The sequence below is a fragment of the Brachyhypopomus gauderio genome, unplaced genomic scaffold, assembly GCF_052324685.1.
Source record: "Brachyhypopomus gauderio isolate BG-103 unplaced genomic scaffold, BGAUD_0.2 sc168, whole genome shotgun sequence".
Lineage (NCBI taxonomy): Eukaryota > Metazoa > Chordata > Actinopteri > Gymnotiformes > Hypopomidae > Brachyhypopomus > Brachyhypopomus gauderio.
The window spans coordinates 207,110-232,324 of record NW_027506989.1 but is presented as its reverse complement, the minus strand read 5'-3'; the positions used below and the strand labels follow the sequence as shown (position 1 = coordinate 232,324).

At 43.5% G+C, this 25,215-nt stretch overlaps 3 protein-coding genes across 6 annotated transcripts; all 3 read left to right on the top strand.

The window, feature by feature from the left end:
* The first annotated feature begins 144 nt into the window (after positions 1 to 144).
* On the top strand, positions 145 to 12,767 carry LOC143501283 (E3 ubiquitin-protein ligase SHPRH-like). 2 transcript variants are annotated; one of them, XM_076994919.1, is made up of 29 exons: positions 145 to 1,234; positions 1,524 to 1,653; positions 1,797 to 2,015; positions 2,161 to 2,239; positions 2,396 to 2,546; positions 2,714 to 2,807; positions 2,935 to 3,179; positions 3,440 to 4,108; positions 4,526 to 4,777; positions 4,905 to 4,983; positions 5,092 to 5,255; positions 5,364 to 5,620; positions 5,801 to 5,922; positions 6,016 to 6,104; positions 6,223 to 6,315; positions 6,775 to 6,882; positions 6,970 to 7,112; positions 7,235 to 7,408; positions 7,583 to 7,645; positions 7,767 to 7,992; positions 8,322 to 8,459; positions 8,622 to 8,723; positions 9,041 to 9,112; positions 9,293 to 9,481; positions 10,339 to 10,431; positions 10,879 to 10,965; positions 11,132 to 11,310; positions 11,392 to 11,472; positions 11,595 to 12,767. In XM_076994919.1, the coding sequence occupies exons 1-29, from the start codon at positions 683 to 685 to the stop codon at positions 11,689 to 11,691; spliced, it is 4,947 nt and encodes a 1,648-aa protein (XP_076851034.1). In that variant the 5' UTR covers positions 145 to 682; the 3' UTR covers positions 11,692 to 12,767. The 2 variants fall into 2 exon arrangements, with proteins under 2 accessions (XP_076851034.1, XP_076851033.1); XM_076994918.1 differs by having other exon boundaries at positions 3,437 to 4,108; positions 11,595 to 12,766.
* Positions 12,768 to 12,898: 131 nt separating this feature from the next.
* LOC143501285 (pancreatic secretory granule membrane major glycoprotein GP2-like) lies at positions 12,899 to 19,514 on the top strand. Its single transcript, XM_076994922.1, has 9 exons — positions 12,899 to 13,921; positions 14,424 to 14,512; positions 14,642 to 14,746; positions 16,151 to 16,311; positions 16,621 to 16,756; positions 17,312 to 17,406; positions 18,341 to 18,509; positions 18,825 to 18,930; positions 19,084 to 19,514. Exons 1-9 carry the CDS (start codon positions 13,771 to 13,773, stop codon positions 19,254 to 19,256), a joined length of 1,185 nt encoding a protein of 394 aa, XP_076851037.1. The 5' UTR covers positions 12,899 to 13,770; the 3' UTR covers positions 19,257 to 19,514.
* Positions 19,515 to 19,703: 189 nt separating this feature from the next.
* Positions 19,704 to 25,215, top strand: LOC143501284 (F-box only protein 30-like). Of its 3 annotated transcripts, XR_013126869.1 has the most exons (5): positions 19,704 to 19,859; positions 21,229 to 23,066; positions 23,227 to 23,314; positions 23,436 to 23,568; positions 24,513 to 25,215. XR_013126869.1 is itself a non-coding variant. In XM_076994921.1 (4 exons), the coding sequence occupies exons 2-4, from the start codon at positions 21,266 to 21,268 to the stop codon at positions 24,518 to 24,520; spliced, it is 2,190 nt and encodes a 729-aa protein (XP_076851036.1). In that variant the 5' UTR covers positions 19,704 to 19,859; positions 21,229 to 21,265; the 3' UTR covers positions 24,521 to 25,215. The 3 variants fall into 3 exon arrangements, 2 of the variants coding, with proteins under 2 accessions (XP_076851036.1, XP_076851035.1); XM_076994921.1 differs by having other exon boundaries at positions 21,229 to 23,314; XM_076994920.1 differs by having other exon boundaries at positions 21,229 to 23,314; positions 23,436 to 25,215.

The following is a 25,215-nucleotide window of genomic DNA, read 5'->3' as shown; positions in this document are numbered from 1 at the left end:
GAGCTGACCCAAAAACGTAATCGCGGTCCTTTAATCGCTGGAAGTTACATTAAAAAACGGACCTATAGCGCCATCTTCTGACTCGGACGAGAATATCACTGCGCTTTGTTTGTGTCTAATATACGTCACATCCGGTATTTTAAACATGGCGGATTGTTGTAGAATTTTACACAATACTGGACGTCAAGCTACAATAAAGTAATTTTCTGGCAGTTATTTTGTTTCTTCATGGAGGACAGTTGCTCCACAATTGAGTAAATATTGCACGAAGCTTATTTCATAGTGTATCTCTTCAGTAGCATTTATTTGGAATAGGTAACGAACACGATAACTGAACCGATTCTCTGATGCTGTAACTCTCGCATCATTTCACTGCACTGACCATTAGATTTAGGCTCAGTTTGATAGTGTGGTGTTATACAGAATGTGTCTCCAGAAAATACAGATGAATTGCACATCACCTGTGATGTATAACAGGGCAAGAGCCAAACGCTCGATCGTGTTGATCGTGGGTTCTTAGATAAATCGGACTACTGAATGTTGAAAAAGTCACAGCGTAGACCAAACGGAGAGGTTTGATGTATGGAGTTATTGACATTGGACGTAATGCTTAGACAGGTGTTGTAGTCCTTAGATGCTGAAGTAGAAACACAATTTGAACTCGGCTCTGTAAGCTTACAACATGAGCAGCAGAAGAAAACGCGCGCCTCCCGTCCGCATGGACGAGGAGTCCAAGAAGAAACTGAACTGGAATATGATCGAGGATCGGAAGAACGAGTGTGATGTGGAGGGCGACAAGAGCAGCTCTCAGCCCTCTGCCAGCTGTCAGCTCCTTCTTGAAGATGAGAGTCAAGGTGTTGCATGTAATCTTTTCCCACCACCTGTGGAGACAGAAGATGAACGAGGTTGCCTTTACCAGGACCCTTCTTCTGAAACCATTGAGCTTTATGTGGTTCCTTTGTCTTCTCTGGACCTTAGATGGAACGCACTCATTGGGGAGTTAAACCTCTGTCTAAAGGGTCTGAAAGTTCCCACTGAGGTTTCAGACCTTACTGTATGTCTGCAGCAAATGGGTGATGTTTTGTCACTGAACTATACCAGTACAATGCTGGACAAACCCAGGAGCGTCCCCATTGAGTTCTCCCTTGGTGGGATTTCACTGGAGGATTTGGACTGGCTGCAGAAGAGGAAGGTGATCCAGCTGGGCCACTTTTCTGTAGAGGGAGCGCTGAAGGTATGTTCTGATCCGCTGAGCATCTTGTTGTACTCGAACAAGACATGCAGCTTGGAGCTATATCATTATGTGTTCATGAATTTGTGCTTCACAGATCTTACAGGTTTTGGTAGGTTATGAATGGTTTCTTAATTTAGGGTGGCCTTGTGAGAAACTACTTAATACATTCTATATTTCCTATATTCTCGGATCAGGATCTATATTCAAGGGGCTGTATGCATATGACTGTGTTAACAGTCAAACAAGCAAAGAATTATATTTGTCCCATTTCTGTTTTTTTGCTCTGCAGCTGAAAATGTTTCTTCTGGAGGCAGGATTGGGACGGCCGGAATTTCTTAGCGAGGGAAATGGCCGTCTAAGAAGAGCCAGCCAGCTGCTGCAGAAGCTGATGGGGTTCTTTTATGGCTTCATCATCCCTGGTAGCCTTCCTGATTCTGCTCAGCTGAGACCTTGTATATGGAGTTTGCTTCATTATTCTGAAAACACACTCCAGTCTCTGCACCAACTTTGTGCGATCACTAGAAAAAATTATCACGTCATATTGCATGTTTCCTCCTGGCAGAGATCATGGAAAATGAGGAGGAAGAGTGTGACATGGATCTGGAGAGGCAGAACGTGGAAGAGCTGTATGACTACGTCAGGCACCTCCACCAGAGGGAGGAGCAGGAGCAGAGGTTTGATGTGCAGCACGCAGCCCTCATCCCTGTGCTGCGACCATACCAGAGTCAGGCTGTCAACTGGATGCTGAGGAGGGAGAGGTACAAGAGAGAAAGTCCTCAAGGTACCAGTATTACACTCCTACACGTGTTCATTGTATCACACAAATATGTCTTGTTAGGTTGAGACTGCTTTATGGTTTCATATGTATATATTTGATTGGATTTCGGTCAAATATGATTTTGCACACTAATATATCTTACCAACAGAACAAACACTACATTTCCTTTGGAGGGAAGCTGTTACAATGTGTGGAAAGAAGCTGTTTTATAACCCCTACACTGGCTGGTAAGATAGTTGTGTCAGTGATCCGGCAAGTGCTTTGACTTGCTAGTATATGTGCTTGAAACCATGCAGAAATCAACAAATCAAACAGTTATCTGACAATGAGACTGAATACATTTGTACGGTGAAATCCTGTTTGATCCTGTTCAACTTGTGTAGTCTAATCCAGGAGTTTCCTCTGGCTGGGCTGGACTGGCCTGGTGGGATCCTTGCAGACGAGATGGGCCTGGGGAAGACGGTGGAGGTGCTGGCCCTTATCCTGTGCAACACCCGGCAAGGCGTGAAGCAGGGTGCTCTCATTTTGCCTGTGGTGAGTGTGACCAAAGGTCAAGACTAACATCCACATTTCTTATTATCCACGTTTTACTATGATTTAATGTGCTATTCACAGGTCTTATAAGAGAGTAAGGTAATAAAAAGGTCATGAGATGTGCACTGGTGGGAACAGCTATGTTTGAGAAGACCTTTTGTTCTCAGGGGAAGTCGGTGAACTATTTCGTCCCCCCACCACCGTTAGAACAACAGAGGACGCAGACTGAGGTGAAACCCAGAGAAAAAGTCAGCTATCCTGGTAAGATGGCTAAAGCGAAGCTGTACTGTACTGCGAGGGTCCATGTTTGTGATGCAGAAGTGTATGTTTTCCGCAGTATGTGTATCCATATTTAACAATATAATTGTCTGTATTCTGGATGTTTTAGCTGTCCGTGTGATGCTTCTAACTGCCATAAAGGAAATGAAGGTTGGCAAAGGATCTTCGATGAATGCTGTGTTCACGTACCTCCGGGATATGTACAAGTACGACCCGCTGAGGAACCGCGGCCACATCAAGAAGGCGTTAACCAAACTCCTGACTGAAGGACTAGTGGAACAAATCAAGGGTCGCGGTCTAGCCGGGTCATTCAAACTGGGAAAGAACTACAAAGAGAAGAAGATGAGAGCCGTGGTACCCCTGTGTTTTTAGACATTGTTGAGTTTAGGTGGTGGAAGAAACAATTTCACATTTCTGATGTAGAACAGTATTCCAAGAATGTTTATGTGTTTGGCAGCTCCATTGGAGTTTTTTGTGTTTCTGTCACTCTGCTTATCTGCTTTGGTCATGTGGTTTTCCATTTTTTATACACCTCAAGTGTATTTATAATTATTTACATAACACATTTATTTAAAAAAAAGGCTTTAACATTAGTTTTTCTGTTCTTTTAGCAGAAGTCTCCTGGAGAGGTAGTCCCCAGAAGAGTCTCTCGTCGGTGTGCAGGACAGGAGTGTGAGGCGGTAACAACCTCACCCAGTCCGGCCTCGGACTCCGTGGACAGCCTGAGTGGCTTGGCTCCTCCTACACTCACAGAAGAGCCAAAGAAAGAATGTGGATCTGTGTCGGATGCGCTCGGCGACACACCCTGCAGTCACTCTCACCAAAATACCCCCACCACACCGCCGTCGCCTTTACACCACCAGGAGAAACACGCAGCAGACACTCCTGTGACTCAATCAGAGACAATGGACGTGTGCAGAAGTGTGCAGCTGGACTCGCGTGGTACTCCGGGTTCTCAGTCAGAGCCTCCCGCTCCAACCCGAGCATCTGTGGCCCCCTTCAATACGCCCGATTACCGCTTTGAGTGCATATGTGGCGAGCTGGGTCTGGTGGACTATAAGGCCCGGGTGCAGTGCCTGAACTGCTTGCTGTGGCAGCATGCCGAATGTGTGAACTATAAAGAAGAGAACCGGGAGACCACGCCATTCTACTGCCCACACTGCCTGGTGGCCATGACGCCTGTCCCCACTGGAGCCACGCTCATCATCTCCCCCAGCTCCATCTGCCAGCAGTGGGTGGAGGAGATCAACCGACACATCCGCTCCGCCTCTCTACGAGTGCTGGTAAACGTCCAAGATGGATGGAAGGATGAAAGCGTGGAGGGATGGGTGGATGAATGGAAGGAGGGAGGGAGGGATGGAGAGAGAAAGAGAACTGCATTGATTTCGGTGGGAGATTGTTTTGTCACAGCAGTACACAAGGCCCATTAAGTACAGAGAACATTATAAACACAAAATCCATAAAGGACAGAAAGTTGCTAAATAGTGGGGATGAGGTGAATGGCTCTGTGATGGTAAAGTATCAGGTGATTATACTACAGTGTCATTGTTCAGAATAGGATAAAGTCACAGTCAAAATGAATTGTGAATTAGCTTTCTATAATTTTGATTTATTGGTACATTTGTTTTTATTATTGTTTTTATTATACCATGCTTTTGTCCTTTCGGTGTGAGCAGGGCCCTGCTGGGTTTGTCTTTCAGGTCTACCAGGGCGTGAAGAGGCACGGTTTCCTTCAGCCTCACGTCCTAGCTGAGCAGGATGTGGTCATCACCACCTACGATGTCCTGCGCACTGAGCTTAACTATGTGGACCTCCCTCACAGTAACAGCAAAGATGGCAGACGCTTCCGCAACCAGAAGCGATACATGGCCGTGCCGAGCCCCCTGGTGGCCGTGGAGTGGTGGCGCGTCTGTCTGGACGAGGCTCAGATGGTCGAGTGCACAACAGCCAAGGTGAGCTCGTATCAGCCACACGGAGGGGCTCTTTGTGGGACAGATCTGAGTGGCAGTACAGACGGAGGTTTTTGTTTAAAGAATACAGCCGGATCCAAAGTGTATACGCATTCTCTCTTCTCTGTAGGCTGCAGAAATGGCTCTGAGACTCACGTCCATAAATCGCTGGTGTGTAAGTGGAACTCCTGTACAGAGAGGTTTAGAAGGTGAGAAGTCTTCGTGAAAGTTCCTGTACAGAACCGTTCACAGCTCAGTGCTCTTCTTTTCACTTACTAATTTACTACAGCAGTAACTGGTTTGTCAATGTGCTGCAGATTTGTACGGGCTTGTACTGTTTCTGGGAGTCGACCCGTACTGGGTGAAGCACTGGTGGGAACAGCTGCTCTACAGACCATACCGCCGTGGCAACACAAGCCCACTCTACAACGTCATTGGCCAGTTGCTATGGCGATCTGCCAAGAAAGATGTTATCGACCAGGTTGTTCATCAGCAACTTTTCATCCAGAGCCCTTTAAAAATCACTTTGCTCACTGATACACAGCTACATCATTAATGCACATTTTTTACATGTTGGTATTCATTTCAGATCCAGATTCCCCCGCAGACGGAGGAGGTCCACTGGCTGCACTTCTCGCCGGTGGAGAGCCACTTCTACCACCGGCAGCATGAGGTGTGTTCCCAGGACGCCCTGCTCAAGCTGCGCCGGATCTCGGACTGGTCCCTGAGGCTGGGCACCCTGGACCGCCGCACGGTCACCACCATCCTGTGCCCGCTCCTGCGGCTGCGCCAGGCCTGCTGCCACCCCCAGGCCGTCAGGGGGGAGTTCCTGCCCTTCCAGAAGAGGTCAGTGATGCGCTGCGTGCAGGCACAGTCTGGACACCCCTCAGCGTGGACACCAGTTGGCTCAGACACCTGGAAAAGTTCAGACCCTGACCAAAAGCTGAATACAGTGTCACCCTTTCCCACCATTTAACCGATTTGATGACCCCACGTTTTTATGATTCCACTCGCTGCGTGACTCAGTACGATGACCATGGAGGAGCTGCTGAAGTCCCTGCAGAAGAAGTGTCGTGTGGAGTGTGAGGAGGCTCACAGACAGCTGGTGTGCGCCCTCAATGGCCTGGCCGGAATCCACATCATCAGGGGTACCTGCACTAAAACATCGCCCACCTCTCTCTGCCCACATGGGTAAAGGTAATGTGTTAATGTGTGTGTGTGTGTGTGTGTGTGTGTGGTAGGTGAGTTCGTTGAGGCGGCAGAGATGTACAGAGAAGTGCTTCGGTCGTCTGAGGAACACAAAGAGCGGCTTAAAACGGATTCACTGCAGGTGCAGCTCTCCACCTTCTCCATGGGGATAATTCTGTTCTACAGGGACTTGTGGGGCTAAATAAGTATCTAAATAATTGTTCATGTTAACTCAAGAGAATCTTTAATCCAAAATACAGAGACTTCATGCTACGCACAATCTGATGGAGCTGCTAAGTGCAAAGCATGCTGGGATACCTCCTACTCTTCGAGATGACCGGCTGAAAGAGGAGGTTAGTTCAGGAGTTTATACTTCCAAATGAGTTTTTTATGAAAGGGAATTATTTATCATCCCTTCAGATAAAAATGCTGTCCCCTGGAGCAAGTGGAAACACTGACATCTTACAGGAGCGCAAAATCTTAAAGAAGACTGTAACTGTCACATAAAGACACTGCACCCTCTTCACACCTAAGCCTGTTCACTCCACACTGTCCTCCCCACTGTAGGTGGCAGACGTATATTTTTTTCTGTGCTCTGTGAGTGACAGTTGATGGGACAGTAAGGAAATAAGAAGCAGGAAGCTTCAGCATTGAGTGAAAGTGTGTCTGAAAGAAGGCCTGTTGGGAGTGGCTGTCCTCGTGCGTGTCTCCTTCCCTGTGCTACACTGGAACACCACTCCAAACAGAGACAGTCATCTTGCTGGGGACTTCCCTTGAAATGCGTTCAGTTATTCAGACTATGCTGTTGCTAGGCGGAGCAGCTGAAACAGCACTACATGACCAAGGTCAGCTCGGAGGTGTTGGAGGCCCAGCAGAACCTGCTGCCTGTCCTCCAGAACATTAGAGAGCTCAAACGCAAGGTATGACCCTCCCAGGAAGCTCACCCTGTTCCTCTACAACGCACATGCAGAAAACAACTAAGTTTCTCTCTCTCTGGCCTGTTTTAGGTGAACCTGCGCTCCCCCTGGTGGTTGGACACCATACAGCAGGCTATTCAGTACTCCATGGATGATGACTTGGTTAGCCGCATCCAGAACGAGCTCACTTCCAGTTACAAACAGCAAGACAACAAACTCTCGATGGCAGAAAAGTAATACAAGCTGAAGCAATTCAGTCATTCTACCTCATGTCCTAATCTCATTGAACTTTTACATTTGTGTGATTATACAGTTTATTTTACAGTGTTCATCCTGAGCTCATGTTTCTACTCAGGTTCCGGGATGCCCGGGGTCTCCAGTTTTTGCTCAGTACTCAGACAGACGAGCTGATGAAATCCCAGAAGACTGTTCAGGATGCTGTCAAAAAGCTTGAAGCTCCACCATCTCAGGAAGTCATCGAAGAGGCAACTGCTTGTCACCTGAGACCAGTGCGTCTTCCACTCAACAAGTAAGAACCCGTTATTTGAGATGCTTTCACTTAGAGGCTGCACCCATGAGCTTGGTTTATATATCACTGCATTTCATAGTTAGCTGTATATAAAGACTTTGGCCTAGTAAAATATGCATTCCTCAAAGTTTGGTATATCTATTTAGCTTGGTTCATTTCTGTTTCTTACTCCAGCTGTGTGTTTTGCAAAGCTGATGAGCTCTTCACAGATTATGAGTCAAAACTGTTCTCTCATACGTAAGTAGAAAACACTGCTCTTCTGAGCCTTTTAAAATAAACTTGCACAGACACATCAGATGTATTCAGGCATTAACAAAAAAGCAACCGTTTTTAAAGACTTTTGTCTTGTCTGCACCAGAGTTAAAGGTCAGACTGCCATCTTTGAGGAGATGATCGAAGACGAGGATGGCCTGCTGGACGACAGGCTGCCCACCACAAGCCGTGGCCTGTGGGCCGCCAGTGAGACGGAGCGCACCCTCAAAGCCATCCTGTCCTTCGCCAAGATACGTCGCATCGAACCCCAGCTCATCGAGGAAGGCAACGCTTTCATGGAGCTCTTCGAGGCCTGGAAAAAAGAGTATAAGGTCTGTGAACTTACCTGAGCTCACCTGAGCACAGGTGTGTTGTTTAATATGGCTCCCTGTGACTTAAATATGCAGTCAAGCTTTCCCCCACACAGGTCATTATGGGTCATTAAGGGTCATCGTGAGTGATTAAGCTCATTAGGAGCACTGTAATCAAGGGTTCATCGCCTGCAGTAGACAATGTGATGCCTGCAAAATTAAAGCTGGCCCAGGCCCATTGAATTCCATTGTCTTGATTGTCCACTGATCTTAGCCTTCAGCTAACTGTGTTTTGCAAAGTCATTGTGGACCAGCAGTTGCCTGTACTGACCCCTGCTGGTGTGTCTCAGGTGTTACATGAGTACTGGATGACCCTACGGAACCGCGTGTCTGCTATAGACGAGCTGGGCATGGCCACTGAGCGCCTGCGCGTGCGCCTGCCTGACGAGCCACGACCCAAAGTCCTGCACATCATAGAGCCACACGAGGTGGGCAGCAGCGCATGGGCACGGCCACAGCCCATCAGCACCGACCCGAGACAGAGCTAGCCGGCTGCTAACACCTCCTCTGTGTGTGTGTGTGTGTGTGTGTGTGTGTGTGTGTGTGTGTGTGTGTGTGTTGTGTTTGTCCACCTGTGTCCGTGGGTCCAGGTGGAGCAGAACAGAGTCAAGCTGTTGAATGACAAGGCTGTGGCTAAATCACAGTTGCAGAAGAAACTGGGGCAATTTCTCTATCTCACCAATCTGGAGAAGGTAAGAGCTGAACAGGCCTTGTATGTTCTAAGCTTGTGAAACTTATACAACACAGCAAAGTACTTGAGTTCTGTCGCATTCAATGGTGAGACATGCAGCCTATCAGCATTCTCTCAGATGGCAAAGTGCCACAAAAGTTCACCTTCCACTTTTGTGCCAAACCATGTGACCAGCCGAGTTGGCAGAGTTGACATACCGTCATGTATATCCACCTATTCCAGTACTACAACACTGAGAGTTGCATTCAGACTATTTTTAAGGTACATATTCAGTTTCCTCCTTACTGTACTGTTCTCTCCACTGCATGGTTGTTCCAGTCTCAGGATAAATCCACAGGAGGTCTGAATCCAGAACCGTGTCCCATCTGTGCCCGACCTCTGGGCCAGGAGGTGAGGAGGCATTTTAAACATACACACACTGCATGCAAAGATCGAACATGTGACCTAACACATGCATGAAGGTTTGAACAGTAGACTACACTGTATAATGGCACTTTATCAGGAGAGCAGTGTTGGGACGGTTGGCGTGTCTGCACCACACTGGCTTACTGTGTGTTTTGTGTTTGGCAGTGGGCGGTGCTCACCTGTGGACACTGTTTCTGTAACGAGTGCATCTCCATCATCGTGGAGCAGTACAGCATCGGCAACCGAAAGCGTGCGATAAAGTGTGCCATCTGCAGACAGACCACCTCCCACACTGAAATCTCCTACGTCTTCACCACGCAGGCGGCAGACCACGACCAGGAGATCCCTGTCAAAGTCAGTATGTGTGTGTGTGTGTGTGTGTGTGTGTGTGTGTGTGTGTGTGTGTGTGTGTGTGTGTGTGTGTGTGTGTGTGTGTGTGTGTGTGTGAGATGTCATTTTAAAATTTAGTTTTCAGAATATTTTTTTTTTACCATGTGCATTACACATATCAAGGGATTTGTCTAGGTGAGCATACCGATGCACTGGACTACCAACAGTAAAAAGCACAGAATACAGAAGCGAAAAATATCTGAAACCAAAATTTACTCTAGTTCAGGTGCCAGATCAGGCTCTTGATCATTCTCTAGATCAGGCTCTAGATCAGATTCTAGATCTGGCTCTAGATCAGGTCTTTCTTCACCTTCTGGCCTCAGAGGTGTCTGCTGACATCATGCTCGCTGATGGTGAGATTCAGGAGTTGCAAAGGTGGGGTAAGCAGGATGGGGAAGAAGGTTTTGCTCTCGGGTGCTGGGGAGAGGGGTCGGGGGTCAGGGTCAAAGGTCTGGTGACTGTTTTGCTCTTGTAAATCTGCGGTGGATGTTATTCAGGTGACTAGATGACATTGCATGGCTTCAATGGACCACATCTTCACTGTTGTAATAGGCTTGTTGGATTTGTGTCTCAAGGTTAAGCTATGTGAAGACACTCATTGTGAGGATTCCCACAATTTCAGATGGTTTAGGAATGATCGGGGAAAAAATGGTTCATTGTCTTTAATTGGCAGCACCTGATCATAGTAGTCAAATTTGATTCACTCTTGATGACTTTAAGAAGCAGAAACACAACCAGTATGAGTGCCACACCAAGGCAGCCATGTTGCACCTTGTGTTGAAGCATGTTGAGTGGTTTTTCTGGAACATTGTGCCCCACAGGGAAGCCACTCCACTAAAGTAGAGGCTGTGGTTCGAGCTCTCAAGAAAATTCAGATCACTGACCCAGGAGCAAAATCCCTCGTATTCTCTACGGTAAAACGTGTTTACAGAGTTTTTGGAGTATATTTATAAAATGACAATTAAAAAAGTATGGGACATGCAGAATCTAGAATTATATGTATTGCATGAAAAATATGGTCAGCACTTTTTTATTGCTCTCACAGAAAAAACACAAATACTTTTTGGCACACAGTATTATTGCATATACTTGGATTTCATTTCAAATTCATCAAATTAAATGACCAGAATTTGTTTTCTTATTGGTTTTTTTTTTCAAATAAAAATTAATTTATATGTTTATATGCTCCGCTTTGATATTATAAGAAGATGGCTGTAGACTGAAATGTGTTTGTGCTTCTTCTGTGAGACCAATATATAATAAGCACTTATTTGAGTGCTTTGCATATTTTTCATGTAATGCATATTTATAAGACTGCAGGAGGAAATGACTGTGTTGACACAATTTTCTAAATCTCGCAGTGGCAAGGAGTGCTGGACATCATTGCCAAAGCACTTTTTGACAACAACATGGAGTTCTCGCAGATCAATGGAATTCATAAGTTTCAGGTTTATGCTTACACAAGACTACTATATTCATTTCTGTGCTCTCTGTTTGGCTATGGATATGACCATATTTTTGTGTCTTCATATGCACATACTGAAATTTAATTTCTTAAACCAAGTCCACAGCAACAGTCCCCACTTGATAATACCTTTGCAATTTCCTTTTCAGGAGAACTTGAGCTCTTTCAAATACGAGGAGAAGATCAACATTCTGCTGCTGCCTTTACACACTGGCTCAAACGGTCTTAACATCATCGAGGCCACACATGTGCTGCTGGTGGAGCCCATCCTGAATCCTGCCCACGAGCTGCAGGCCATCGGCAGAGTGCACCGCATCGGGCAGACCAAGTGAGGCGCCGCCCGCCCACCACGCCATGTTCTCCGAGGACGAACCGATCACATCTCATCCCTTGTCTTTCTCCTTCTTAGGCCCACTTTCGTGCACCGGTTCCTGATTAAGTCCACTATTGAGGAGCGCATGCAGGCCATGCTAAAAACAGCAGAGAAAAGGTGAGTGTGTGCTACCACTGCTGTGAGGGGGATCGTTTTCACAACGTGCCTCTCAATATAGCCATGGTTTGCTGTAAGCGTGTACAAACCCTCCATCCCTGGTGCTTTCTGCCCACCTCCAGTCATGGGACCACAGCCATGAAGCACTCTGAGGCCTCTGTGTTCACCGTGGCCGACCTGGCTGAGCTGTTCACGGAGGACAGTGATGCGCTTGAGTGACACTCTGATCCCAGTCACATCATTTTCCTGGTGAACATTAGTGCCAGCAAGGAGGAGTGAAGACGACGGTTCTGCTCCAACCAGTACCTACGACTCCCTAATATTATCGGTTACACACACACATTTCATATGCAGTTGCAGTGGTGTAGTTGATTCACTATATTTATTTTATTGATGTTATGCATATAGAGAAAGTTAGTCATAAAATGGAACCTTGATGAGTTTTGGCTATTGGACAAGAGGCAAACTACCTAAAACCATAATATATTGAAATCAAGAACATTAAGGTACTGGAAACCTTTAAAATATTTTAATTATTCTGAAAACACTGTTATTTATTGCATCTGCCTAAATTTTCAAATGGCATCAGCTGTACCACCAAGGTCTGATATTTAAGATTATAAATCAACACAGACTGGTAGAGATAATCTACCCTGTTGATTGTGGATTCCATGTTCAGTCACATTCCATTATGATATTATTCCAAACTGGTGAGATCTATTTATTCACCATTATTGCAGAACCCAAACCGGGTTAATGAACTTTCGATGTATTCTCCTGTTTAATGTTATCAACATTTTAATAATGATTTTTCACTTTTCTGCATTGTATTAAAAAGTCTCGAGGCTTGATACTTCACAGCAGTTTGTATGAGTGACCAGATTTTGCTTGTAAGTTGTCTAAATTCTCATAAATTAATAATGGTGAAGATAAACACATGGGAGAGGCCTGCAAAAATATAAGAAAAAAATAAAAAAAATTGTTTAAAAAATAACCAATTAGTTTTTATTTGTAGCAAATATCTCATTTGTTCATAAATTGTCTTTCTGCTAAATAAAAAGTAATGTATACTGATGTAAAGGTGTTAAAATGTAAATGTTTAATAAGAAAACCCCTGGTCTTACTCATCTTAACCTTTCCTGAGACTCCTTCTCCTTCTAGTCCTCCTTCATTCAAAAATAAGTTGTGGTGAATAGCCCATGCAAAAGTTTTAGCTATTTGCAAGACAAAAGACATTAATCAATGTCTGTAAAACTTTACCCATAAATATAGTTGGTTTAAAAGGTAAATTTAAAGTATTGGTTCTGTTGGGTTGATTTTAAACAGTTATGTATAATATGAGAATTATTTTAACTTATGTGAACTTCTAAATAATAATGCTGGGTTTTTGGGTTTAAATGGTATGAACTGGGCAGGGTTCCAGATTTCTGGCAATTTTCGATTGAATAAATTGTTTGTATTTAAAATTTCCAAAATGTAGAAATGCTGAAAAGACATGCCAGCATTTATTTACAAAGTGCATTCTCACTGCAAGTGTAACCTGCATTTCAGTGCTTGAAGGTACTACCACCATTTATATACACTTAAGCAAGACCAAAGTGATTAAAAGTATGTACAAAATTAAGCTTCTTGCTCTGAGGTGTGAGCAATACAGATTTGTTACACAATATAATGGAATGATGTCATGCACAAGGCTCGACACGTCTGATGTAGTTTCTGGTTGGCCTCTGTTTGTTTTCACTTTAACTAGATTACTGGCATCTCCACGCTCTCTCTGTCCACAAAAATTTACGGTCAGCTCCTCACCCACTGTGGCAGAGAACCACCCTTAACTCAATGGCCCAAACCTTCTTTATATGCAAGTGTCTGGGGTTCCCGCAACAGTAAAGCTACCCCTAGTTCCTTATTTAAAAACATACAGACAAAAGAGTCTGACAAAATAGTGTACCACCCTGCAACTCTCCACACCCTTTACATGATGAACAAACTCCTTATTGGACAGTACATTTGAATGTCGTTGTAAGGTGTCCGCTAAGTGGGCTGTCAGCAGTATTTTCACTCTTATTACCCCAAATCTACTTGGTCTGTGTTACCTTGGACTCCCCCCAGTTTGCCCTATTCATGTGAGGAATCTCATTGTTGGTGCAGGCATCATTCACGCTGGTGTTTTAAGTCTGGAGGGAGGCTCCTACTTTATTACAGCCGGGTTTGGAGAGGTAGTGCGAGAGCTACTACGACGTCCACGGCTGGCAGCCAGTCGGCGTGAATAGTAGAAAAGACAAGATTTTAGGTTGAGAAATGGCCAAAGAGGAACTGAGGGGCAAAGCTTGGGCTGCACGGCAGCCGGGGCGAGCGAAGCCCGCGAAGACGACACCTGCTGCGCTGGCCCTGGCGTGGTGCCTCCTCACGCCCTGGACACTCACCTCAGCTGCACATATAGAAGAGCAGGGTGAGTCTGCTTTCTGTCAGCTACATCCAAGTCCCTTAGGGGCTCATAATAGCCTGCATCCTTTTTACAAATGAATAGTCCTCTAAGCTTGTTAATGTATGTGTATTGATCTGTGCAGATATCTGGAGATTTGGATTTTGTTTATTAGTACATCATTGTTTCTTCCCTAGTGTTTCCATACATTAACTCTAGAATTCTGGTCATTTAACAATGATACGGATGTTTGGTAATGCCTGGATGCATCTGTGTACTAATAAACATTTTTGACCCTTGGGCACCAATACTGACTAATACTGACAGATGACAAGAAATCTTTAAATATATTTTTGAGAGCGATGTAATTGTTTACAACTGCAATGCAACACCAAAGGGAAGGATATCAATGATGAGCATATTTATGTTTTCCAGTACTGAATGGCACTATTGTGTGTTGTATTGACAAAGTGGATTGAATTGTCTTGAAACTTGCAAACACATGCAACCCTTTCCTGTTTTCCTACAGAGCTAAATGAAGCTGTTGTTTGTAATAATGACCAGATGCAAGTTCTCATTCCCCGTACCTTCTTTCTCAACAAGGAACCTCCAGTTTATGTGCGTTTGTGCAAATAAGCTATTTTTGTAATGCATGAATAGCTCATCCCTACTCATCCTCTGTTCCGTCTTTGCACTCTTTCAGGAGGGAAGTGGGTTTTTGGTGAACCACTAATCTTTTTTCCTCAGATTTGGGATCTGCACCTAAATGACCCTGAGTGTCGTGGGATTGAGGTTGGAAATGACTTTGTCTTCACCATCAAGACTAATCTTACAGACTGTGGCACCATCATGGTAAGTGAGTAATAGTCATTTTATGCAACCAATATGCACTTAATCCAAATGAAACACATATTGTTTATAATTGAAGGAAATAATTCATAGGAAATGGTTTAAGGAACCTGCATATGACGTTTTTTTTATTTAGAAGATTATCAGCATTGGTATAATTTCTAGACATGTTAAGGCTCATTACAGACTTGGTCACAGTCTTTGAGTTTACAAAGCTGGTTTTATTTCCTTTGTTGGTTAAAATGCTTTAACACATTCATTTCCAAAGATTACCTTGAATGATATATATTTTTTTTATAAATAATACTACAAAATAATAATAATAACACTTCTGGCTAAACTAAACTGAAGCAAGACATGGATAAAATACCAACTAATGATTATATATATCACAGACATTATTCTGGGGGATTTCATACTGCTTTGGGAGATTATGCAGAAAGGGAATGAGCAAGTTGTGCCTCTTTCTCTCCAAACTGGAGGGCTAGTGTGTTTCAGAGCTGCAGGGGATGACCGGCAGCCACAGTGCTTTAAATTACCTTGATTTACATGGAAATGATGACTGTGTTTTCACCAGTGGTGAATAGGCTAACCATAACTCAGTGTCACACTTTGTAGTCCCTCTTTTCTTCAGCTCTGCAGCCGATCTCATACAGTTGTAGCATTGCCTTGAGGACAGGTTTCATTCTGGCAGGGTATAAATCTGTACTTGAGACCATGAGTATCACTGAGAGGGTCACTCAGAATGCACAGAGGCATTTCTTGTAAAGCCAGCAAAAGGTTAACACAGCTTTGTGGGTATAAACACGCCCCTTGTACCCCCTCTAATGCTTTTAGGAGGTTTTTTTTAATACTGGTTTGTTGATACTGGTAGTATTACTTTGCTTAATGAATTCAGATTTACTGAGATCAGTTAATGTCATGACAATTTGCATTCAAAAGCATATATGAAAACAATTAGAAATTTGCTGATTAGAAATTTGCTGATTCATAATGTTGAATAAAGAATACTCTTTTCATTTAGTAATGAGACCTTTGAACTAAAGACCCATTATTTAGATATTAGTACAGCTACTGCTTGCTTTAAACTAAAAGAGATTTCAACACTCAAAACATGGTCCTGCTGTGCTGACCACACACGGGCCCTTTAAACATGAGCGTAGAGGAAAGGATCGCCTGTTGTTATGGTGAGGGGATAGTTTACTGACATGCAATAAAGCTTTCCGGATGGGGCGGAGGGCAGTTTGTGCTTTTCAGCAGCATAAAGGCTATTTCCTCGCGAGCAATTCTATTGCCTTTTGTCCTCTTTCATTTGTTGCCTGAAGAATCATTCACAATTTTGCTGCAATTAAAAAATGGCAACATATCTTCAAAACTGAGAAGAAATTGTATTTTTTTTTTCTTCAGGCATCTGATGACACTTACATCATGTTCACCAACACTATCCACAATAATGAAACAGACGTCATCACAAGAAGCTATGTAAACATTACATTCGGATGTCGTTATCCCGTGAACTACATGGTCCAGCAACCTAATGGAGAAAATATGATCAGAGTGGACGTCAGGTGAGATTCTGCACTCTGTTGTACAAATTCATTAAGGACTCAGTCCAATGCATCTACCTTTTCAGTATAAAGCACATTGTGTCCAGACTAAAGCACCTATATAATAATGGGTTTAATTATTCCTATTTGTCAAGGCCTAAATAGCACTGAGCCTCACACTAATTATTTGTTTTCCTGATCAACAAAAGATGTAACCAATGGTAACTGAAGTGCACCCTGGGCTTTATCTGAAGTGTCTGCTACATATTCATTGAGAGTGCCCTTCATTCTCCTCCAGAAGGTCTTTAAACCTTGTCTGCTGCCCTGCAGGACAATCACCCTGAACACAGAAGAAGGCAATTTCTCTGTGGCGATGCTGCTGTACAAAGATGAGGACTTTGAGGACAAATGGACCACTGTTCCCTCGCTGATGCTTGAAGACAATGTCTATGTGAAAGTTTACATGGTGTGTAAGCAGACAGATTCAACAGCGTATGAGAAATGGCGAGACCTGTTTTTCAGGTCTTAAGAAAGACGGATGCGGCCTGTAGGCGATGGCGGCTGGGACCCACTTTAACCTTGTTTCGCTTCCTATATGCCTGGGCTGTGAGTAATGAATCAGATGGCCTTTTTCTACATGGGTCTTCTGTATAGGTAGTCCAACACTGAGGTTCAGAGAGGAAAGTGAGAACTAGCTTGCAGTCCTTTTATGAGAGGCTGCTATCAATGTTAGAACTTGTGTTATAAGGCTGCTCTCACCTATATACAAACCTATAGCCCTTTCATAAGAATCTAATGTTATTTTAAATAAAAATAGCTCTAAATACATTAAAAAATGTAAAATGTAATTAAAAACATTTATTGAAGATTAGATTAATTAACCCAGTAAGTGATGGTTTCTCTGTCACATGTTCAGATATCAGATTGTTGCCACACACCCTTGTTTACTTTCAACCTTCTTGCACCATTGTGTGTGCACATGCCGGTCAGTGACTGGGCTGTCTGGACTCTTCTCATGCAGACGCCAGCAAACCTTATGCTCCGAGTGGAGAGGTGCTGGGCCACACCCAACAATGATCCCTACAGCAACATCCAATACACCTTCATCCACGACAGGTTTGTGCATGTACATATTCAGCTCTTGATGATTAATAATGAAGATATTTTATTCATAAATGTAAATGCAACTGAAAGCCCTATTTGGGAAATGTTGTGAGTGGACAATGGCAGTTAAAATGCATCACATCCTTTGTGCAGGGATGAAAATCTGAAACTCAGAAATAGTCCTAAAGCGGTTGTGGCAATCTTTGGGAATTTCCTGATTGTAGTGGTATAGTCTTGTTTACAATTTTATGCCCCACATCTGTAAAAAGATATATTAATTAATATGAATTACTAATATTTAATTGTTACATTTTTTATTCATTAATTAATATTTTGTAATGGTTGTCACCTGCACTGTGAAAAGGATGTTATTGAGACACACTTAGACAGTTGCCAGGGGAGCTGTTGGCAAAACAGCTTATACGTGCTGTGTTCATGTGACCCCAGTCTTAGACAGTATGCGTTTCACCATAACACCTGTGCCTGCCCATTAACACAGGATGTCTTTGTACATATTTATTTTTGACTGTGTTTTATAGCGAAATACACAGCATGTATAAATTAATGACTTTACCACATCTAAGTGAGAAGCAAAACCACCAGTGTTACTGTATAAAGTTTTGTTTTTGTTTTGCTTTTTTGGCCATGAGGAATCGGAGGGATGGCTAAATTATGCCATGGATGAAATACCAGATCATGTGAATCTTGTACACTATAAAGCATTTTGTTTGTTATATTACAACATATTATCAGTAAACACAAACTTTGTAAGTAAACATACAATTAAATATATTGTATAAATTGTTATATTTAAACATTTTGCCCACTTCTACATACTTCTTCATTCTTAAATCTAATATTTGTTGCCATAGATGAATAAATAATTACAACAGATGAATATAAATAGAATCTAAATAATTTATAAGGGACTGTCCTCCCTTCTCAGTTGTCCTGTGTTGGCAAACGACCAGACGCTGGATGTGATGAAGAACGGGCGTGGTCCAGAGGCTCTGTTCAGGATCCAGATGTTTAAGTTTGTGGGCAGCTCCTATACAGATGTGTTCCTCCACTGCAATGTGCAGATCTGCCACAGCAATGCAGGAGCATGCCAGCCTGTGAGATCTCCCTCTCTCTTGATGGCTCCCTTACTGATACATTCTTTTACTGACACATGTTCCTTCATCACACTAACAATTGGATAAGAAAAAAAAACTCACTGTAAAATTATTTGTAAGTTCTATATTTTTAATGATTCAATTATTTTTTATAATTAAAATTATTTTATTGTTTTTCCTATTAATATTGTTAAGTATACAGTAGTTATTAAGTCATTTCGGTTTTGTTCCTAGATATTTTGGCCACATAAATCTTTCTCTTTTTTGTTGTGCACCACTTATTTTGGGACACTACCCTTTCGAATAAAATGACAGAACTGCTCCAGTGATGATGTGTCAGGGCGGATACGCAGGGAGGTCACTCTGTCCCACACAGTATCCTATGGACCAATAAGACGACTCCAGGTCGAATCTAACCCAAGTACGTTTCATATGTGGTTAAGTATATGCTGTACATAATTTTTAATATACAGTATGTCTCAAGATTGTCAACCTCTACTAGGTAAATACTTTGTTTATATCAGATGTCAAACATGTGACATGTTTGATGTCCCAATGCACATCTCCCCTCCAGATGCAGGTATGCCTCCAGTTGAAACCTTTGTGCTGGGAGGTCTGCTGATGGTTCTGCTCATCATTACTGGTGTGTTTGGGAGACTGTGGCTCCACAGCAGAAGATCCTATCCCACTCAAGAAGCCCAGCTCACCCTGTCCAATATCCACAACATCGCAGAGGTCGCCACCTAGACAGCCTCGCACATAGAAATGCCTCTCACATGCACACACACACACACACACACAAAAATAAAATATGTATTCTCATTCTGTACAGAGAATTTCTGATATGGTATAGTATGTTGTTTTAAAAGAAGTAGATATAATAGTATCAAGTCATTCTGATAAACAAGTTTGTTTTAAATGTGTGCATATTGGTTTCTATGATTGCAACTAAGTACATGGCTAAGAGAAAATGAGAAATGTTTAAAAATAAAATACATTTCATGACTCTGTTTGTTTATTTAGGTAGATAGTAGCCAACAGCCTGCAATTAAGATATGCAACTAGTAAAACCTAGAGTAAACCTACTCTTAATACTATGATTGCCTTAATGTTATGAGTTGCTCGCTGTGTTTGTTTTGTACATGGCATTCCCATAAACAACTCTCCGCCCCTTTTATGCAGAAGTGTTAAAGCAGCGTGCCATGTCTCAGTCACCATAAACAAACACGAGAGGAGCGTAGCACCTGATTACATGAAGGTGAACATAGTGTGGTAAACATTGAATAAGCTGTAATCTTGACTTTTATGTAATAGAAACACCTGTATTCAGCGCTCTATTACACTGGCGTGGTAAGTTAACTTATTTTTCTTAACTAACTAACTAACTACCTACCTGTGCTGTTATTTTTATTCTCAACATGGTCAGAAAAGCACAACATAACTATGCTAGCTTAGCAGTAAGGTAGCTAGCTAGCAAGTGCTTAGAAACTACCAGACTCTCTTTGGTAGCTAGTTAGCCGGGCTAACTAGCTATGCGGCGTTAGCTACGCGACGAACAACCTAGCTAACAAAGTGGTACAAATGCGAGCCTGAACACGTTTTGCTGCTAAATTTAGGTTTGCGGTCTTTCTTAGCTAGCGGCTTGGCTAACCAGGTCCGTTCAATAAGTACCAGGAATAGCAATAATGTTTTTACTACCATCCCTAATTGCTGTGGGCAACTACCATATGTGTGCAACGAACTTGAACGGCGGCGTATTTGGCCACCCAGTTAAATATAGCTAACTGCGGCTGTATGCTGAGAGAAAGTTGTATGCTAACAGGCTAACAGGTTTTAATTGAAGAAGCTAACGGGCTACTGCGTACGTTAGCCGGCAGGCTAGACCTCGAAACTGCTTAGTCAGCCAGTGACTTGTCTAACTAGCTCTACCACAAAATACTCATATTCATTTTTATCTAGCTAGGTGCCGTGTAATAGTGTCGAGCAACGCCTGTCAATCACCAAAAAAAAACGTGACGGGTCAGCTGCCGGCTGAACTTGGCTTTATTAACGTTTTCTGAGGCGCCGTCAGGTCGCTGTAAAACTGCGGTTTTTTGACCCGCGAATGTCGCAACGCCACCGTCACGTGCGCGCGCGAGCTCGTTCCAGCTGTGGGGATCATAAATAGCCCCAACAAAGCCGAGAACCCAGTACCGCGAACCACGAGGTCCGGTCACCCGGTTGGACTGAAACTCAAGGAGCAAAACAAAACGCTCGAGTGTATTTTGTTTCAAGGTTATTCAGCATAATCTTGTTTTGTCAGACACAGGGGATGTTGTGGTTTACATTATCGTATTTAATAAAGGGGGGAAGAGGCTGTTAAGGGTGGTGGGAGGTTTTATTGAGATCTTCTTAATTGATCTCGCTCAGTAAAATAAACTCATTGAAGAAATCGTGTGATCATGATGATGCAACTTAAGGTGTTATGAAATGATCTGTAGTAGCAGGAAGAGTCAGTAAACATAGCCCCCTACTATGAAATTGCAACACTGGTTTAGTTACACTACATTATTAAATATCAGAAGGAACTTTATATCAGTTACTGATTTACCACTGAAATTCTGCTGCATGTTTAAGTATTGCCTCAATGACCTCTGCTCTATTTTCAGCACAAGTTGAGATTGTTCATTGAATGAAAAAGGCAGAGACTCACTTTTTCCTCATTTTCCTTCCTTTGTAGGCATATCTGTGGCACCAGCCCAAAGTAAATATCTGGGATGGAGGAACTACACAGCCATTGCCAGCACTGTGTGAGCAGAAGGTGTATGGTAAGGCCAAGGACTGGTGTCTCATGCGACCTCATGAACTGTCCTCTTGTGTGTGGGGCAGTTTTCCACTCCTGTAAAGTGTCTGAACACCGTTTGCTGTGTCCATATGAACGAGTGCCTTGCCTGAATCATGTTTTTGGATGCCCCTTTTCGATTGCGAGATGTAAGATGGCACAGCACTTGGGGATATGCCCAGCCAGTGTCGTGTGCTGCACCATGGAGTGGAACCGATGGCCAGTGAGCTACGCTGATCGCAAGTCCTATGAGAACTTGAGCAAGGAGGTCCATGATGTAGAACAGTTAGATATGGCATTGGCCCTACAAGATCAGCGCATGCTGCTTGAATCGCTCAAAGTAACTACCACTGTGACAAAAACTGGAGATGAGCAAAATGAAAAGATTACCGATGGCATGCCAGAAGCGGAAATGACGAACAGACTGATTGAAATGGGTGGGGAGTCATACAGTGAGCTTTATAAGGCTTCAGTAGAGACCAGCAGAAGCTTAGCAGCAGCACTGGACATTCTCAGCAGTGCTAACAAAGGTATTGATCTGATCATGGAGAACCTTGGTGGTGTGAAGGTTGATAAAAATGGTGGAGATTGTTGTTCAAATGAATGTAAGAATGCAGCAATAAGTCAAAGTGACACCGACTCTGAGTGTGAGCTGGGAGCTGTGGGTGGAGCAGACTGTGCTTTTCCAGCAGACTTTGAAGAGGAAAATGAGTGCATGGAGCAAAATGGACTCATTCTTTCTTCAGATGGAGAGGAGGAAATGAGCGATGCAATGAAGCCTGATGGACAACTCTTTCGTAATGGATTTAAAGCCATAGAGGAGAACCTCAATCCAGTCAGACTCGAAATGCATGTGGACAGAGCCAGTGACTCCTCAGACCGTATGCCAGCGATTCCACACCATTCCGTGCCTGTTGTAGCACAGGAGCCAGAAATGGCCCTCCCACCCCAGTTAGCCATGCCCCTCCCGATCCCTCTGCCTGATTTGGTACAGAACAATGTTTTGCAACAACTTCCTGTCGAAATTGAGGACCGGTGGTTGGAACGCAAGTTGCATCATCTCCAGGTGCTCAAGGGAATGAAAGTGTTTACGGTTAACGGGCGGAAGACTCTGCTGTCCAACCCTTACACGTTCCGGGCTAAGATGGAGGACAAGGCGGTGGACACCTCTGACCTTGAGGTCACAGACGATCCGATAGGCCTCCACGGCATCGACCTCATCACAGCCGCTCTGCTCTTCTGCCTCGGGGACTCGCCAGGGGGCAGGGGCATTTCAGACAGCCGCTTTGTGGACGGTTATCGCATCGACTTCGGCACGCAGACGTTTTCCTTTCCGTCTGCGATACTTGCCACCCGCACCATGGTGGGCGACATTGCCTCGGCGTCCGCGTGCGACCACGCCAGTCCTCAGCTGTCCAACCCCAGCCCCTTCCACACCCTCCGACTGGACCTGGTGCTGGAGTGCGTGGCCCGCTACCAGACCAAGCAGCGCTCCATGTTCACGTTTGTTTGTGGGCAGCTGTTTCGCAGGGACGAGTTCTCCTCTCATTTTAAGAACGTTCACGGGGACATACACGCCGGGCTTAACGGTTGGATGGAGCAAAGGTGTCCTCTTGCATTCTATGGCTGCACCTATTCACAGAGAAGGTTCTGCCCCTCGGTGCAGGGCTCCAGAATCATCCACGACAGCTACCTGGGCTCATTCGGTGTGCAGTCCGACTTGGCTGCATGTCCAGGTGAGCACCTTTCTCGGAGAACCTGTCAGTATGGCTCCCACTGTGATCACCTTAGCAGTTTACCCTTTGAGCTATTGCAGCATGTGGCCAGCTTCCTGGATTCCTTTAGTCTGTGCCAGCTGTCTCGAGTGTCTCGCACCATGAGGGATGTTTGTGCTAGTCTGCTGCAGTCCCGTGGGATGGTGGTCCTGCTCTGGGCTAAGACCAGATCCAGTGATGGATCCTCATCTTGGCACATTCAAGACAAGGCGAGTAATGCCTGTGGCACAAAATAACACAACAGTATCGTAGACAGAAATATGCAAATACACATAGCTGCATTTCTGCGTTGTCCGTGTATAAATGCGTGTTCCTCTGTCTGGTTTTCAGGTGTGGAGGTTCAGCACTGCCTTTGGAACAGTGAACGAGTGGAAGTTTGCCGACATTTCCAGCATGGCCGACCACCTGAAGGAGTGCCGCTTCAACACGGTGGCCCGTCGCGAGGAGGCCGTCCCTTTGCCTTGTATGTGTTACGCAAGAGAGCTTACGAGAGAGGGCCGCTCCCTGCGCGCACTGCTGCAGCCTGTGCTATAGGCCGAGCTCAGGCGTAAAGAAACGCGCTGCCCTAACTGCTTCCGTGCTGACACGTGCGATGTGATGATTAACGTCCTTTTGGGGTTATTATCCCCCCCCATTTGTTTTGTTTTTATTGTTTTACTACTGGGCAGTTAGAAATACACCCTTAATATAACGATACACGTGACCTGTTTGCATGTTTTTTCCCCTAATAAAACATGCCGAGTTTGTTTTTATAAATATTATTTTATATTATTTTGCACAGACATAATGTCTTGATGAAGTGTCATTACTTTGAGGCATGTTCTCCTTAAGTCAGAAATATACTGTATAGTCAAATGGTGATGACCAAACATGAGGCACTTTGCATGTAATTCTCGGATGAATGTCAAATTTAAATCTCCATTTGACAGATTTCTGACTCTTATTTTGTGAGATTGCAGTTGTTCATAATGATGTGCAGTTTCATCGGTTAAACAGATGGTTTGCATTTTTGTAGCACTTTGAACAGTTGAAGTTTACTTTTTGCAGCTGATGAGTGCTTCTTTTAAAGCTGAAACATCTTCATCTGACTCTACAGTAATGTTTTATTATTGTTTATAAATCAGCACTAATTATCCTACTCCTCTCTTTTAAAGTTGTAGTTTAGCTTTCTTATATGTATTTCAATGTTTTTATGTATTTTAAAATACTTTGCTGTTTCAGAAATCCACATCTATACTAGCTGATTTGTCTTGATGTCTTCAGCCATTAATGAAAGCCTGCTGGGCAGGTCTAGCACTCCTAGTGTTCAGCTATCAGAAAATGGCTAATTTGATGGACATTTCAGTTCATACAATTTTCTGCAGCTGTGCTCAACACATTTCCAAGTGTGTCTCTTGTGCCTCTCAGGGTTCTAAAGATGAAAGATTGGACACTGCTGTCTACAGAATGAAACTTGATGTGAACTCATCGTTGTACTTGAGTAGTTAAGATGTCGATGTCAGAGACGAGAAGAGGATTACAGCTGCTGAAACCCTCAGTACTGTTGCAACTGTCATTGTTGACAACTGCTGTTTTTGATGTTTTGATATAAGAAACGGTCTGAAATGTTTATTTTTATTCTGGGAAAGCTTGTTTCATCTGCCTAAGGCAGATGAAAAGTATTCTAGAAAAGTATAAAGCATCTGAAAAAATCCTTGAATTAAAGTCTCTATTTATAAATGAATTTATATCTAATGTGCAGAATTCCCATGTAATTTCACATGGAATTGCATGATGCACAGTTTTTAATCCTAGTTTGGAAAAACTATTAACTTCTTAAAAGTGGTTGAATTGAATATGAATAGATTTGCACTTTTTCATCTTATGTGATTGTAAAGTTTTGCATATTGATTCATTATTATTTTTTGGTAAAATCAAACTGGTCTTTTTCAGTTTTATACCATAGAGTGAGTTCATATTTAGCATTAACATGTTACCATAAACAGCAGTAAACTGACTGCTGTTGTCTTGTTGGAGACTTTACACAATGGTCTTTTACCCTTAAAGAGTTGTGTGTATTGTGGATTGCATTTTGATAACATTTATTTAATAAATGATGGTGAAATCCAAA

Excerpts from the sequence above, each read along its gene's own strand:
- LOC143501285 (XM_076994922.1), top strand. The coding sequence starts at position 13,771 with ATGGCCAAAGAGGAACTGAGGGGCAAAGCTTGGGCTGCACGGCAGCCG. Across the intron at positions 14,747-16,150 it reads CAGACTGTGGCACCATCATG|GCATCTGATGACACTTACAT; the intron begins GTAAGTGAGTAA and ends TTTTTTCTTCAG. Across the intron at positions 17,407-18,340 it reads TACACCTTCATCCACGACAG|TTGTCCTGTGTTGGCAAACG; the intron begins GTTTGTGCATGT and ends CTCCCTTCTCAG.
- LOC143501283 (XM_076994918.1), top strand. The coding sequence starts at position 683 with ATGAGCAGCAGAAGAAAACGCGCGCCTCCCGTCCGCATGGACGAGGAG. Across the intron at positions 7,113-7,234 it reads AAACTCTCGATGGCAGAAAA|GTTCCGGGATGCCCGGGGTC; the intron begins GTAATACAAGCT and ends GTTTCTACTCAG. Across the intron at positions 7,993-8,321 it reads CCTGGAAAAAAGAGTATAAG|GTGTTACATGAGTACTGGAT; the intron begins GTCTGTGAACTT and ends GGTGTGTCTCAG.
- LOC143501284 (XM_076994920.1), top strand. The coding sequence starts at position 21,266 with ATGGAGGAACTACACAGCCATTGCCAGCACTGTGTGAGCAGAAGGTGT. Across the intron at positions 23,315-23,435 it reads CTTGGCACATTCAAGACAAG|GTGTGGAGGTTCAGCACTGC; the intron begins GCGAGTAATGCC and ends TCTGGTTTTCAG.